Consider the following 14,385-nt stretch of genomic DNA (forward strand, 5'->3'; position numbering starts at 1 on the left):
TACTTAATGTGCAGAAATACAAGAGAGGCAGCAATAGGAAAAGGCAGATTCTTCTTTCTGGAAATCTCTATTTCCTAATGACTAAGAATTGCTTCTCCCTCCTTATGATTCTTTGGAAAAAATAATCTGTAGACACACACCTTAGCCCAAACTTTCTCCTGTCATATTTTTATCTCATATTTTATCAGCATGGAGGGTCATCAGCACTAAAAAGGAAGCCTGGGGTCGGCGCTGTGGCGTAGTGGGTAAAGCCATTGTCTGCAGCACTGCCATCCCATATGGGCACTGGTTCGAATCCTGGCTGCTCCACTTTCGATCCAGCTCCCTACTAATGTGCCTGGAAATGCAGTGGAAGATGGCCCAAGTGCTTGGGCCCCTGCACACACAGGGGAGACCCAGATGAAGCTCCTGGCTTCAGACTGGCCCACCTCAGACCATTGTGGCAATTTGAGGAGTGAACCAACAGACAGAAGATTCCTTCCCTCCCTCCCTCCCCTCTCCTCCCTCTCTCTCTCTCTGCCTCTCTGAAACTCTGCCTTTTAAATAAATAAAAATCTTAAAAAAAAAAAAAAAAAAAGAAGAAGAAGAAGAAACAGCCCTTGCCCTTATGGCTCTTTTTCCTTTGATTCAGTAGGCCTCTCTCACATGTACCCTGGATGGCTGCTTTTGGGAATGATACTTAGGAAAGACCATTTCATTTTTACTTAAGACAACAAGTGGGAGAGTGAAATAAAATTTCCTTTATGAAGAACACAAAGTTTTACTACATGCCTATATTTTTACTCCATTTCCCCGTAATTACAGAGAAGATCAAAGTAGGAAATGCAAAGCTGATTATCTAACGTTCCTCATCCAAAGCAGCTACATCTAAGTACTGAACACAGAAGGAAACAGCTTATTTTTACAAGACCTAGGAAAATGGATTTCATAATTTCCTGTGATAGTTCAGATTTCTTTTTCAAAAAGAGAATTATTTATTTGAAGGGCACAATTACAGAGAAATGGACAAGCTGCAGACAGACTTAGATCTTCCTGCTGGTTTACTCCCCAAATGGCCAGCTGAGCTAATCCGAAGCCAGGAGCCAGGAGATTTTTCCAGGTCTCCCACATTGGTGCAGGGGCCCAACCACGTGGGCCATCCTCCAACTGCTTTCCAAGGCACATTATCTGGGAACTATATTGGAAGTGGAGCAGCAAGGAATCAAATTGGCACTCATATGGAATGTTGGCACCACAGGTGGCAGCTTTACCTGCTAAACCACAGCACTGGCCCCAACATTTCAAATCTCATCAAGAAATTTTAATTTACTATCTAAATCACTTTTTATAACATAGCTCACCTTACTTTATTATTTTTTAGATTTTATTTTTTTTCATTTGAAAGTCAGAGTTACAGAGAGAGGAGAGGAAGAGAGAAAGAGAGGTCTTCTATCCGATGGTTCACTTCCCAATTGGCTGCAATGGCCAGAGCTGTGCCAACATGGAGCCAGGAGCCTCTTCCGGTCTCCCACATGGGTACAGGGGCCCAAGCACTTGGGCCATCTTCTACTGCTTTCCCAGGCCATAGCAGAGAGCTGGATTATAAGTGGAGCAGCTGGGACTCCAACCGGTGCCCATATGGGATGTTGGCACTGCAGGTGATGGCTTTACTTGCTATGCCACAGCACCAGCCCCCTAAATCACTTCTATAACTTAAGTGCCTCCAATTGTTCCCCTACTTAACCCAATCTACACTGTCACTAGATTAATAAAAATGTTAAATAAGCCATAGTATATTCATTGAATGAACTACTACATAGCAAAGGAAAATCAATGAAATATTGCTATATGCATCAGCTGGAGGCATCTGAAATGTTAAGCAAACCCAAAGGAATATGTACATAATTCTATTTATAAAAAGTTCATAAAACGGGGTTGGCACACTGTAGCATAATGGGTAAAGCCACTGCCTGCAGTACCGGCATCCCATATGGGCACTGGTTCAAGTCCCAGCTGTTCTAATTCCAATCCAGCTCACCGCTAATGTGCCAGGGAAAGCAGCAAAAGATGGCCCAAGTCCTTGGGCCCCTGCACCTACATGGGAGACCTGAAACAAGCTCCTGGCTCCTAGCTTTTGATCAGCCCAACTCTGGCCATTGCAGCCACTTGGGGAGTGAACCAGCAGATGGAAGATCTCTCTCCATCTCTCTGCCTCTGCCTCTCTGTAATTCTATCAGATAAATAAATCTTTAAAAAAGGAAAGGCACCCCCCCGTGAAGGTCTGCTACTTAATCAACTTGTAACATACCATCAAATAAATTACTGAGTTATTTAAAAAAAAAAGGGGGGGGGGAGGCATTGTGGATAGTAGGGTAAGCCTCTGCCTAGCACAACAGCATTCCATATGCACTTTGGTTCAAGACCCAGCTGCCCTACTTCTGACCCAGCTCTCTGTTAATGCACCTGAGAAAGCAGCAGAAGATGGCCCAAGTCCTTGGGCCCCTGAACCAACATGGGAGACCTGAAGAAGCTCCAGGCTCTGGGCTTCAGCCTAGCTCTGGCTGCTGTAACCATTTGGGAAGCGAACCAGCAGATGGAAGATCTCTCGATCTCTCTCTCTCTCCCTGTCATTTTACCTTTCAAATAAATAAAAAATAAATCTTTTTAAAAAATGTTCCAGCAAGTAGGTATTCGGTACAGGGGTTAAGACATGGCTTGGGGCCGGCGCCGCAGCTCACTAGGCTAATCCTCTGCCTTGCGGCGCCGGCACACCAGGTTCTAGTCCCGGTCGGGGCACCGATCCTGTCCCGGTTGCTCCTCTTCCAGCCCAGCTCTCTGCTGTGGCCAGGGAGTGCAGTGGAGGATGGCCCAAGTCCTTGGGCCCTGCACCCCATGGGAGACCAGGAGAAGCACCTGGCTCCTGCCATCGGATCAGCGCTGTGCGCCGGCCGCAGCGCCCTACCGCGGCGGCCATTGGAGGGTGAACCAACGGCAAAAAGGAAGACCTTTCTCTGTCTCTCTCTCTCACTGTCCACTCTGCCTGTCAAAAAAAAAAAGACATGGCTTGGGAGACTGACACTGTGGCATAGTAGATTAAGCCTCTGCCTGCGGCACCAGCATCCAAAGTGGATGCCCATTCAAGTCCTGGCTGTTCCACTTCCAATCCAGCTCCCGGCTAATGCGCCTGGGAAAGCAGTGGAAGATGGTTCAAGTGGTTGGGCCCCTGCACCCACATAGGATACCCAGATAAAGCTCCTGGCTTCAGAATGGCCCAGCTCAAACCATTGCGGCCATTTGGGAAGTGAACCAGAGGATGGAAACCTGTCTGTCTCTCTGTCTCTGTAACTCTGCTTCTCAAATAAAAATAAAAGTCCCAGCTCTGCTTCTGACTAAGCTTCCTGTTAACGTGCACCCTAGGAGGCAACAGGTGATGGCTCAAGTACTTGGGTCCTTGCCAACTACACAGGAGCTCTGGATTGGGTTCTGGACTCCAGGCTTTGGCTCAAATACTTGGGTCCCTGCCAACTACACAGGAGCTCTGGATTGGGTTCTGGACTCCAGGCTTTGGCTCAAGTACTTGGGTCCCTGCCAACCACACAGGAGCCCTGGACTGGGTTCTGGACTCCAGGCTTTGGCCTGGCTCAGCTCTGGCTGTGGCAGGCATTTGAAGGGTGAACCAGCAGATGGAAAACTTCTGTCTTAAATAATCTTTAGGAGTTTAGAAACAGGGAAAACTTTCTGCTCAATTTTACTGTGAACCTAAAACAATGATAAAATAAAGCAGGGGCAAACTTATGGCACAGCAGTTAAGACATCACTTGGGATGCCTGCATCCCATAGAGGAGTGCAGTTCCTCTGCTTCAGATCCAGCTTGTTAATGTGCATCCGCAGGAGGTAGCAGGTGACGGCTTGAGTTCTCATCCGTCCACTCATGTGGGAGACCGGATTCAGTTTTAGGCTCCCAGGTTCAGCCTGGCCAAGCCCAGACCTGGCTGTTGCAGACATTTGGAAAGTGAACCAGAAGATAGAAGATTTCTATCTCCGCCTTTCAAAATAAAAATAAAAGATCTTTTTAAAAAGGAAAGTACATTCAGATTTAAAAAAAAAAAAAAAATCGGGGCCAGCGCTGTGCTGAAGCAGGTAAAGCCACCACCTGCAGTGCTTGGCATCCTATATAGGTGCCAGTTCGAGACCCAGCTGCTCAACTTCTGATCCAGCTCTCTGATCCACCTCTCTGCTATGGCCTGGGAAAGCAGCAAAAGATGGCCCAAGTGCTCAGGCCCCTGCCACCCATGTGAGAGACCTGGAGGAAGCTCTTTTTTTTTTTTTTTTTTAAAGATTTATTTATTCACTTGAAAGTTAAGAGTTACACAGAGAGAGAAGGAGAGGCAGAGAGAGACAGATGTCTTCCATCTGCTGGTTCACTCCCCAACTGGCCGCAACAGCCGGAGCTGAGCCAATCCGAAGCCAGGGGCCAGGAGCTTCTTCCAGGTCTCCCATGTGGGTGCAGGGGCCCAAGGACTTGGACCATCCTCTACTGCTTTCCCAGGCCATAGCAGAGAGCTGGATCAGAAGAGGAGCAGCTGGGACTAGAACCAGCGCCCATATGGGATGCCAGCACCACAGACAGCAGCTTTACCCATTATGCCACAGCGCCGGCCCCAAGAAAGCTCTTGACTCCTGGCTTTGACCTGGTCCAATTCTTGCTATTGCAGACATTTGGGAAGTAAACCAGCATATGGAAGATCTCTGTCTCTCTTTCTCTAACTGTGCCTTTCAAATAAATAAATCTTTTTTAAAAATAAAAGTAAAATTAAAAAGTTTCTTAAATAGGCCGGCGCCGTGGCTCAACAGGCTAATCCTCCGCCTTGCGGCGCCGGCACACCGGGTTCTAGTCCCAGTCGGGGCACCGATCCTGTCCCGGTTGCCCCTCTTCCAGGCCAGCTCTCTGCTGTGGCTAGGGAGTGCAGTGGAGGATGGCCCAAGTCCTTGGGCCCTGCACCCCATGGGAGACCAGGAGAAGCACCTGGCTCCTGCCATCGGAACAGCGCGGTGCGCCGGCCGCAGCGCACTACCGCGGCGGCCATTGGAGGGTGAACCAACGGCAAAAAGGAAGACCTTTCTCTCTGTCTCTCTCTCTCTCACTGTCCACTCTGCCTGTAAAAAAAAAAAAAAAAAAAAAAAAAAAAAAAAAAAAAAAAAAGTTTCTTAAATATACAAATAGCAAAATTTCTGTGACCTATAGAAAACAATTTGTTAGAAGATTTGTATACATTTTAAAAAATATTTTTCTACATAAAAAAGTAGGTATAAAATACTTCAAGTTGTTTTTTAAATATTTGTTTGTTTATTTTAAAGGCAGAGTGGAGAGAGAGAGGAAAAGAGAGACAGAGATCTTCCACCCAATGGTTCCCTCTCCAAACACTCAACAAATGGGGCTTGGCCAGGCAGGAACCTAGAACTCCATCCAGGTTTCTCATGTGGGTGGCAGGGATCTGAGCCCCTGGGCTATCATCTGCTGCCTTTCCAGGTAAATTAGCAGGAAAATGGGTAGGAAGCAGAAAAGACAGAACCCAAATCAACCCTCCAATATGAGATGTGGGTGTCCCAACCCACTGTATCATGACGCCCACCTAAAGATAGTGCAGTTATTTCTCCCATTCCAGCAAAAACCTTATTATTCTGCTTATCCCAAATCAGACTTAATAGTTCTAACGGATTACCAAAAAAAGGGAGACATTTTAATAATTTTTTTAATTTGACAGCAGTGAGAGAGAGACAAAGGTCTTCCTTCCGTTGGTTCACCCCCTAAATGGCCGCTACAGCCAGAGCCACACAAATACGAAGCCAGGAGCCTCCTCCTGGTCTCGAGAGAGATATTTTAAAACCAACATAGAGGGGCTGGCGCTGTGGCATAGTGGGTAAAGCCACTGCCTGAAGTGCCCACATCCCATATGGGCTCAGGTTTGAGTCCCAGCTGCTCCAGTTCTGATCCAGCTCTCTGCTGTGGCCTGGGAAAGCAGTAGAAGATGGCTCAAGTCCTTTGGCTCTGCACCCCCACAGGAGACCCAGAAGAAGCTCCTGGCTCCTGATTGGTACAGCTCTGGCCTTTGTGGCTATCTGGGGAGTGAACCAGAGGATGGAAGACCTCTCTGTCTCTCTCTGCCTCTCGGTAACTCTGTCTTTCAAATAAATAAATATTTAAAAAATTATAATAATAATGACCTATGGAGTCCATGGCCTCTTTTTTTTTTTTTTTTTTAAGATTTATTTGTTTATTTGGAAGGCAGAGTTACAGAGGGGCAGAGGCAGAGAGAGACAGAGAGGTCTTCCATCCGCTGGTTCATTCCCCAGATGGCTGCAACGGCCAGAGCTGTGCCGATCTGAAGCCAGGAGCTTCCTCTGTGTCTCCCACACGAGTGCAGGAGCCTAAGGAGTTGGGCCATCTTCTACTGCTATCCCAGGCAATAGCAGAGAGCTGGATCGGAAGAGGAGCAGCTGGGACTAGAACCAGCACCCATATGGGATGCCGGCGCTTCAGGCCAGGGCTTTAACCTGCTACGCCACAGCTCTGGCCCCCCACCCATGGCCTCTTAATCTTCTATATATTTGTATCATAAACAAGCACGAAGAAAGTATTCAATGGATATCTACTACTGATACACAGACAAAACTTTTAACAAGTATATATAGCAAAGTCAAATATATCACAGGTGGGGTCGGCACTGTGGCGCAGTGGGTTAACGCCCTGGCCTGAAGCACCAGCATCCCATATGGGCACCGGTTCTAGCCCTGGCTGCTCCTCTTCCGATCCAGCTCTCTGCTATGGCCTGGGAGGGCAGTGGAGGATGGCCCAAGTCCTTGGGCCCCTGCACCTGCTTGAGAGACCAGGAGGAAGCTCCTGGTTCCTGCCTTTGGATCAGTGCAACTCTGGCCATTGCAATCAGCTGGGGAGATCTCTGCCTTTGCCTCTCCTCTCTCTGTGTAACTCTGACTTTCAAATAAATACATAAATCTTTAAAAAAAAAATGAAATACATCGCAGGTAAATAGGATAAAAACCTCTGTATATTGGCCTAAAGATTCCAACTTCCAGAAACCTCACTTTTAAAAGCTAAGCAAATTATATAAACACTGCTTAGAGGAAGAGAACAATTTATGGGTAGACAGAAGAATAAGCCAGAGGAAATTGATCCTTTTCCCCTTTCACTGCTGCCTGGTTCTGACAAGGTGCAATCAACTTCCTGTTGTCCTAAGTGAAAGGAACCCAGGAACAACTCGGCTTGTAATGGCAGAGACTAACAGAACATGATGTAATGGAAATCCAGCAGCATGAAGTTAGCTGAAGCAGAGGTCGATAATGTCAGGGGGAAAAACTGAGACCGGAAGTACTTGACCAATCTATCCTTAGACCTGAAAACTTAAAAACATTACCATTTCTACTATCCACAGGGGCCATAAACAAAATATATCTCTGGACTCCCTAAAATAGAACTGACAATATGTATCTTTTAATTCTTGAACTATCAGAATTCACCTACTACAAGGTTTCCCAGCAGTATCCTTTATTTAATTTGATGACTGGTGGTGATAAATCATAAGGTTTTTATTATTTTCAATTTATTTGAAAGGCAGACTGACAACAGAGAGACACAGAGAGAGAGAAAGAACCTTCCATCTGCTGGGTCACTCCCCAAATGGCAACAACAGTTATGGCTAGGCTGGGTAGAATCCAGGAGCCAAGAACTCCATCTGGGTCTCCCATTTGGATGGCAGGGGCCCAAGCACTTGGATCATCAGAGCATCCAGACTCCAACTGGCACTCTGATACAGGATGCCAGCATCACAAGGAGCAGCTTAACCTGGGCCCAAACGCTGGTTCCCCGTTTTGCTTTAAAATTGCAAGTCAGGGCCACTTTTGACCCAGCTTTGGGATAATGTACACTCCAGGAAGCAGCAGGTTATATCTCAAATAGTTGGGTCCCTGCCACCTAAGTAGGAGACACGGACTGAGTTCTGGGATCCTGGCTGCAGCCTTGGCTGTTGCAGGCATTTGGAGAGTAAACCAGTGGATAGAGATCTCTATCTGTGACTCTCCTTCAAATAAATAAAAAATTTAAGAAAAACAAACTTTAAGAAGTACATGGAAATCACAGATCAAACTTAAGAGCAAAGTCTTCAATCTTTTTGATAGGCACAAAATAGTATCTCCTGCTGAAAGGCCTGCCTCTCCTAGAGGATGCCTATCTGAAAGACACTGCAGCATGTGGGTTTGCTAATGTGTCCAGGTAAGTGTAATGATTATGCCAAAGAAAACAGCCATTAACTAAAATATATAAGCAAACCAAGCAGAAAATATAGGTGGAAAGCTGACTGGTGTCCTCAAACACACAAACAAAAATCATCTACAGGGATGTTTACTATAACACTATGATAGCAAAATGAAAAAAAAATCCTGAATTCTACTGATATGAAACTTTAAATCATGTATGTTTATATAATGGGATAGCCTGCAGCCATTAAAAAGAATGGTATAGACTCTCATGAGAAAACATGGAAATATATCACGAAGTCACAAAAATTGAGGACTGCTGTGTACTTTCAATTGTAGAACCTATATCTTTATATATAATGAAAATTGTGAGAAGAATATACAAGAAAGAGTAAAACCGGGTAGTTACCTCCAGGATGCTGAAACAGGTAATAGGAACAGGAACTGCCTCCTTACACTTGGCATTCTAAGCTCTTTGAATTTTCTGTCTGCACATATACTATTCTATAATAAAAACAACGTAACAAAAGCAATGGATAAAAAAGTTAGCAATATGGGGCAGGCTTAACAGCAGGTTCAGCTGCAGTCTGGTATGCACATACCCTATACTGGAATACTAGCTGGACTCCTGGCCACTCCATGCTTCCAATTCAGCTTTCTGCTAATGAGCCTGGATGGCAGCAGATGATGGCTCAAGTATTTGGGTTCTTGCCACCCTTACAGGAGACTGAAAGGGAGTTCCTAGTTCCTGGCTTCAACCTGGCCAAACCCAAGTTATTGAGGAAATTTGGGGAATGAAATAAAGGATGGACGATCTCAATTCTCTCTCTCTTTCAAATAAATAACGTTTTAATATTTATTTATTTTTGAAAGTCAGAGTTAGAGAAAGGGCGAGATTGAGAAAGAGATCTTCCATCTGCTGGTTCACTAGCCAAATGGCTGCAATAGCCAGGGCTGGGCCAGGCCAAAAGCCAGGAGCTTTATCTGGGTCTCCCATGTGGGAGCAGAAGCCCAAGGACTTGGGCCATTTTCCACTGCTTTCCCAGGCCATAGCAGAGAGCTGGATCAGAAGTAGAGCAGCTGGGACTCGAACCAGCACCCATATGGGATGCTGCCACAGCAGGAGGTGGCTTAACTTGTATACCACACCACCAGCCCCCAAGAATAACTCCTTAAAAAAAAGTTAGCAATGGTTTGGGGTATTTGGTAGAACCATGATGATTTTTATTTTCCTTTTTATCTTTTTCTTTACTCAATTTTATATAATTAGCAATATGCCAGCATATATTACTTTTTAAATCTCCAAACAAAATTTTTAACAAGTGTGGCCACTTCTGGTTCAAATAAAAGGAAAATGCCCATAGTTCAATTATTTAAGCACTGTTAAAAAAAACACTGTAGGAATTACAAAGAAATAATATGGAAAGTCTCAATTCTCAAAATACCTGTCATTTGTTGGGAGAAATTTGGTCATGAATACCAAGACAAAGTTAAAGAAAACCCTTTGGGGCCAACATTGTGGCATAGTAGGTTAAGCCACCACCTGGAACGCTAGTGTCCCACACGTGCACCAAGTCTAGTCTGGGCTGCTCCACTTCCCATGTAGCGCCCTACTAATTAATGTGCCTGGGAAAGCAGTAGAAGATGGGCCCCTGCACTCACGCTAGAGACCCAGAAGAATCTTCTGGCTCCTGGTTTCAACCTGGCCCAGCCCAGCAGGGAGTAAACCAGAGGATGGAAACTCACTCACTCTCTAACTCTTCCGTTTCTCTAACTCTGCCTTTCAAATAAATAAATAAATCTTTAAAAAAAAGAAAGGAAGGAAGGAAAACGGGAAGGAAGGAAAGAAAAAAATCTTCCACGGGGCAGGCATCTAGCATCAACAGTTAAACTGTCACCTGGGACACCCTCATCCTACACAGCAGTGTCTAGGTTTGAATCCTGACTCTGCTTCTGAACCTAGGTTCTTGCAAATGCACACCCTGGGAAGCAACACATGATGGCTCAAATACTTGGATGCCTGACACCCACACAGGATACCTGAACTAAGATCTGAGCCTCTGGCTTCGGTTTGGCCCAGCCCTGGCTGTTGCAGGGATCTGGAGACAGTGAACCAGAAGATAGAAGGTTTGTTTTCCAAGTGAAATGAAAATAAATAAAAATTCTAGTCTAATCACCTATCCAATGGTCAATGTCCCTTTCAGACATCCTTACCACTTTTTCAATCTCTGTTACAAGGTAATGGATTTTTTTTTTTTTTTTAACATTTGTTAAGAACAAACCTAACTGGTAAGGTTCTTTTTATACAAAGCTAAAATCCAATTTCCTCTAAGTTTCAACCACTGGCCTAGTTGTCCCAGTGCGATACTTTCCAGCAACTAGAAAAGATGCTCTATTTTCCACACGACAGAATTTTCAATCATTTTCATCTACTGTTAGGATCCTTTCCCTCTTAAATCTCAGAACTAGACTTCCCGTGTTCTTCAAATGATTTCTACACTCTTCCTTATTCTCCTCAATGTAATCCAGTTTCCCAATGTGCCTCTTAAAAGGAAATGCCTCAGCTGAACAAAATTCCAGATCTGATCTGACCAGTGCTGTTGCCTCCTTTGTCTGGGTCATGATGAGCATAACAATACAACATCTGTTGCCAGGTAGTGACACAGTTCAAATCACAAGTGCTCTATCACTGTGGACTGAGGAACTTTTTAATTAAAAAAAAATAGACTGTAAGCTAGATAAGAAAGAACACACTTCAGACAAGTGGAAAATACGCAATTTCAATGAGGTGTAAGGACAGAGCAGAGGCAGGAACAAATGAAGTGCTAGAGCCAAGTATCTGTACAAGGATAGGCAAAAATATAGGGTAAAAAGGAGAGCTGGGGCCAGAATATTGAGAGGCTTTAACATGGAGGCGGTAAGCCACGATTAAAGGGTTAGACCAAGCAAATGGCTTCTCAGATGAGATGGTTAGGATGATTAAATTAATGCCAGTTTGCCGATTTCTGCATCACGTTAACTACGTTTGACTATATGGGAAAAGTTTCTAATTCAATTCTACTCCAAGATGAACTGGAGTTGTTATACAATATGACTACATACACTGCTTTCAGAATGTGTACATTACTCCTACCACCAAAATACAATGCAAGGAATGTCATTTTAGAAATACATATTTTTAACCTTTTCCTGTAAGCTTCCTCAGGATGAATACTTCGCCATTTAATATGAACACCTACATACAAGGTAGCCATTGTTTCAGTAATTAAAATTTTCAAGATCTCTATTAGAGAGACAATGAATGACCTACTGGTCTCCATTTCTCCAGGTTCAAAAGAGGAGAAATTTGACTAGTATAACATTAAAGGGGAAAGAGGTTAGCCAAATCACAGCATTTCTAAACAAGGAAAGCTATCTGATATTGGAACAAATGAAAACAGCAGCGGCTCTTCTGAAGTTATTTAAATTCAGTTAAATAAGAATTTGATTTAAATGTGCTCCTGGCCTGGAGTCTTTCATAAGGACTAGCTCTGCAATATGCTGTGCCAGTAGAGAATTAACAAACTGTCCAAGAGACATTGCGAAGCCCAACCTCTCCCAAATCCTGCTACTGAGCAGCAGGGATCTGCAGGAATAAATAGATTCCCAGCTGCTAAGAGAAAATGTCTTACTAAAAGCAAGGCAAATTTTTCATTAATGAAAAATCAACCATGAAAGAAGAAAAACTGAGTCTCATAATCCCCGGAAATCACCAAATCCATTTTAGGTTAATGCAGATTTAACAAAAACAGTGGAAGAGAACACAACAAAGCAGTTGCATTTGCCAGCAGCTGGGGAAACACTGTTATCAGAGCCCTAGACCACAAACAACAAATGCTTCTAACCTGCGCAGCCAAAAGAAACACCAACTCTTTAACCACCCAGCACGAGGTGCCAGAAAAAGTTCTGGTGAGAGCTCTAGTGCATAAATACTTTCAGGGTGAAGCCACTTTGCCCCTTCTTGTTCAACACAGACATGACAGACTGTACCTTGAATTTCCCAGGATCGAATCCAAACCCTGCCCCTTCTGATCAGATAAGCTCTGTAAAATCACACTCCTTGCATTCATTCAAAACCAACACTGAGTTTGTACTATGTCAGGGGCTGGGAATACTACAGAAAACAGTAAGAGGCAGTCTCATACCCCGCGCCTCATCTTAAACCCCAAAGCTCTTGCTTTAAGACATCTTCTTAGGTGGGTCAAGTGTCCTCAGGGGGGAAAAAAAAATAAAGGCCCTTCCCCTTTTAGGACTGGGATGGAAATTAAAATAAATCACGCCTCTTAGGGTCAGCTCCCAAAGCAGAGAAGCCAAACACACTCTTCCAAGTGGAACAGGAGAATAATCTTCGCCTAGACCACAGCCGGGTTCAGGGAAGGAATGGGAAACTAGACGTCAGAGAGCTGCAAAACACGAAGGACGCTGGAAGAAGGGATGTGACAGCTGTACTACTAACGCGATCAGAGAATTAAAAAAGAAAGAAGCGGCTACTGAGCAGACTGCAGTTTTACGGCGCAGGGAGAAGAAAGAAAGGCACGGGAGGTTGGTTGCCCACTACCGACAGGCACCAACCTTCCCGGTCTCAGCTCACCCACTTCCACGCGGCTGTGACCCAAGCCGGCCAACAGCACTGTCACATGGCTACCACCACGGAGAGGTAAGGGTCCCTTCCAGGGGCGTGGGCACAATGAGAGTGGGGAAAAAACTCCTCAAGCGTTTGTGAGTGGCTGAACACAATCGCCCTCAAGGCACCGACGGGAAGCGAAGTTCGGGAGAGACGGTAGCCGGAAGCCCACGGGAAGCGTGTGCAAACCCCCCGGCGACCCCTCGCCTCCCTGCCCGAGTCCGCGCACTCACCGCGCACGCAGAGCAGTGACATGGCCGAGGCGCGGGCCAGCCTCCGCCGCGCCCCAGCCTCGCCGCCGCACCGGGCCGCTCGCTCTTTCCTCTCAGCAGGTGCGGCGGCTGCTCCCGCTACCCGCCCCACGGGTCCGGCCGCTCAGCATGGTCCCAGTCGCAGGCAGCGTCCCTCCGCTCCCTCACACCCTTCCCCAATCTCACCGTCCGAGCAAACTCGGGACGGCGGCGAGTACCGGCTGGCTAGCGGGGGACTGGGCGCGGCACCGCGGCGCCATCGCCGGGAGGCAGGAGCGACAGGGACTCGCCCCCCCCTTCACTCCACCCGGGATCAGAGCGAGCGCCTGGGCGGAACCAAGCCGTGGCGCCCCACCCCCTAGCCAATCAACTCACGCCCAGTCCACCGACCCCGCCCCCCACGAGCACGTAGGAGGCGGGGTCCCCTTCCGCTTTCCTTACGTGCAAGACCGAGGCAGCTCCGCCCACTAATAAGGCTCCAAGCGGGGCGGGGCTTTTTCTCACCTGCGTAAGGCGGGAAATGAAGCACTCTGCTCCTCGCACGTGGGTGAGGCTCCCACTCAGTAACAGATTCTTTTCATTGAAGAATTTCCACAGGACTTCCTTAAGGAATCCACTGCTGACAGCTGACAGAGTACTTGACTGTAATAATTTAACAAGGTGGCACCACACAGCCCACAAAGTTAAACATAGAGCATAAAGTCTGGAGACCTATCTAGACGTTTTCTCATGCTTATTGTATCTCCAATGTCTCAAATAGTGTCTTGTATATAGAGACCAGTTACTGAATGGAGAATGTTGGAGAGATATTTTAATCAGAGGACTTCTGGCAACATGACACAGCACATGTGAGGAAACAGAAAAAAAAAAAAAGCAGAAAGCAGGAAGATAGACTGCTACAGCATGATGCACAGATCCACCACCACCCCCAAATTATGATTTAATTAGTTTGGGGTAGAGCTCAGAAGTCTGATCTTTTTAAGGTTCCTCAGCTAATTCTATTTGTGCTGCCACAGTTAGACACCACCAAACTAGGTGCTTTGTAAGGGCCTCATTAGCCCAGCTCAGATTTGCAAGCCCTTAGCCCCTTAGGATTCTGCATGCCACACTCAGGGTGAGTCTCTCTAACAAGATCATTGCCCTCCAAAAGCAAACCCTGGTTACTATATGATTGCTGTCACTAGAAAAAGTGCTATGACAGAGTGACACTTGAAATGCTAT

General features: G+C 45.9%; 1 protein-coding gene across 3 annotated transcripts in view; it reads right to left on the bottom strand.

Annotated features, from left to right (window-relative positions):
- UNC13B (unc-13 homolog B) overlaps positions 1 to 13,423 on the bottom strand; it is a 224,691-nt gene extending 211,268 nt beyond the window's left edge. For all 3 annotated transcript variants that reach the window (XM_062208010.1, XM_062208006.1, XM_062208009.1), the window contains exon 1: positions 13,147 to 13,423. In XM_062208010.1, coding sequence (XP_062063994.1) covers positions 13,147 to 13,168 — 22 coding nt within the window. In that variant the 5' untranslated portion in view covers positions 13,169 to 13,423. The remainder of the gene's footprint in view (positions 1 to 13,146) is intronic.
- Positions 13,424 to 14,385: the final 962 nt, after the last annotated feature.

Source organism: Lepus europaeus, chromosome 12, assembly GCF_033115175.1.
Source record: "Lepus europaeus isolate LE1 chromosome 12, mLepTim1.pri, whole genome shotgun sequence".
Classification (NCBI taxonomy): Eukaryota; Metazoa; Chordata; class Mammalia; order Lagomorpha; family Leporidae; genus Lepus; species Lepus europaeus.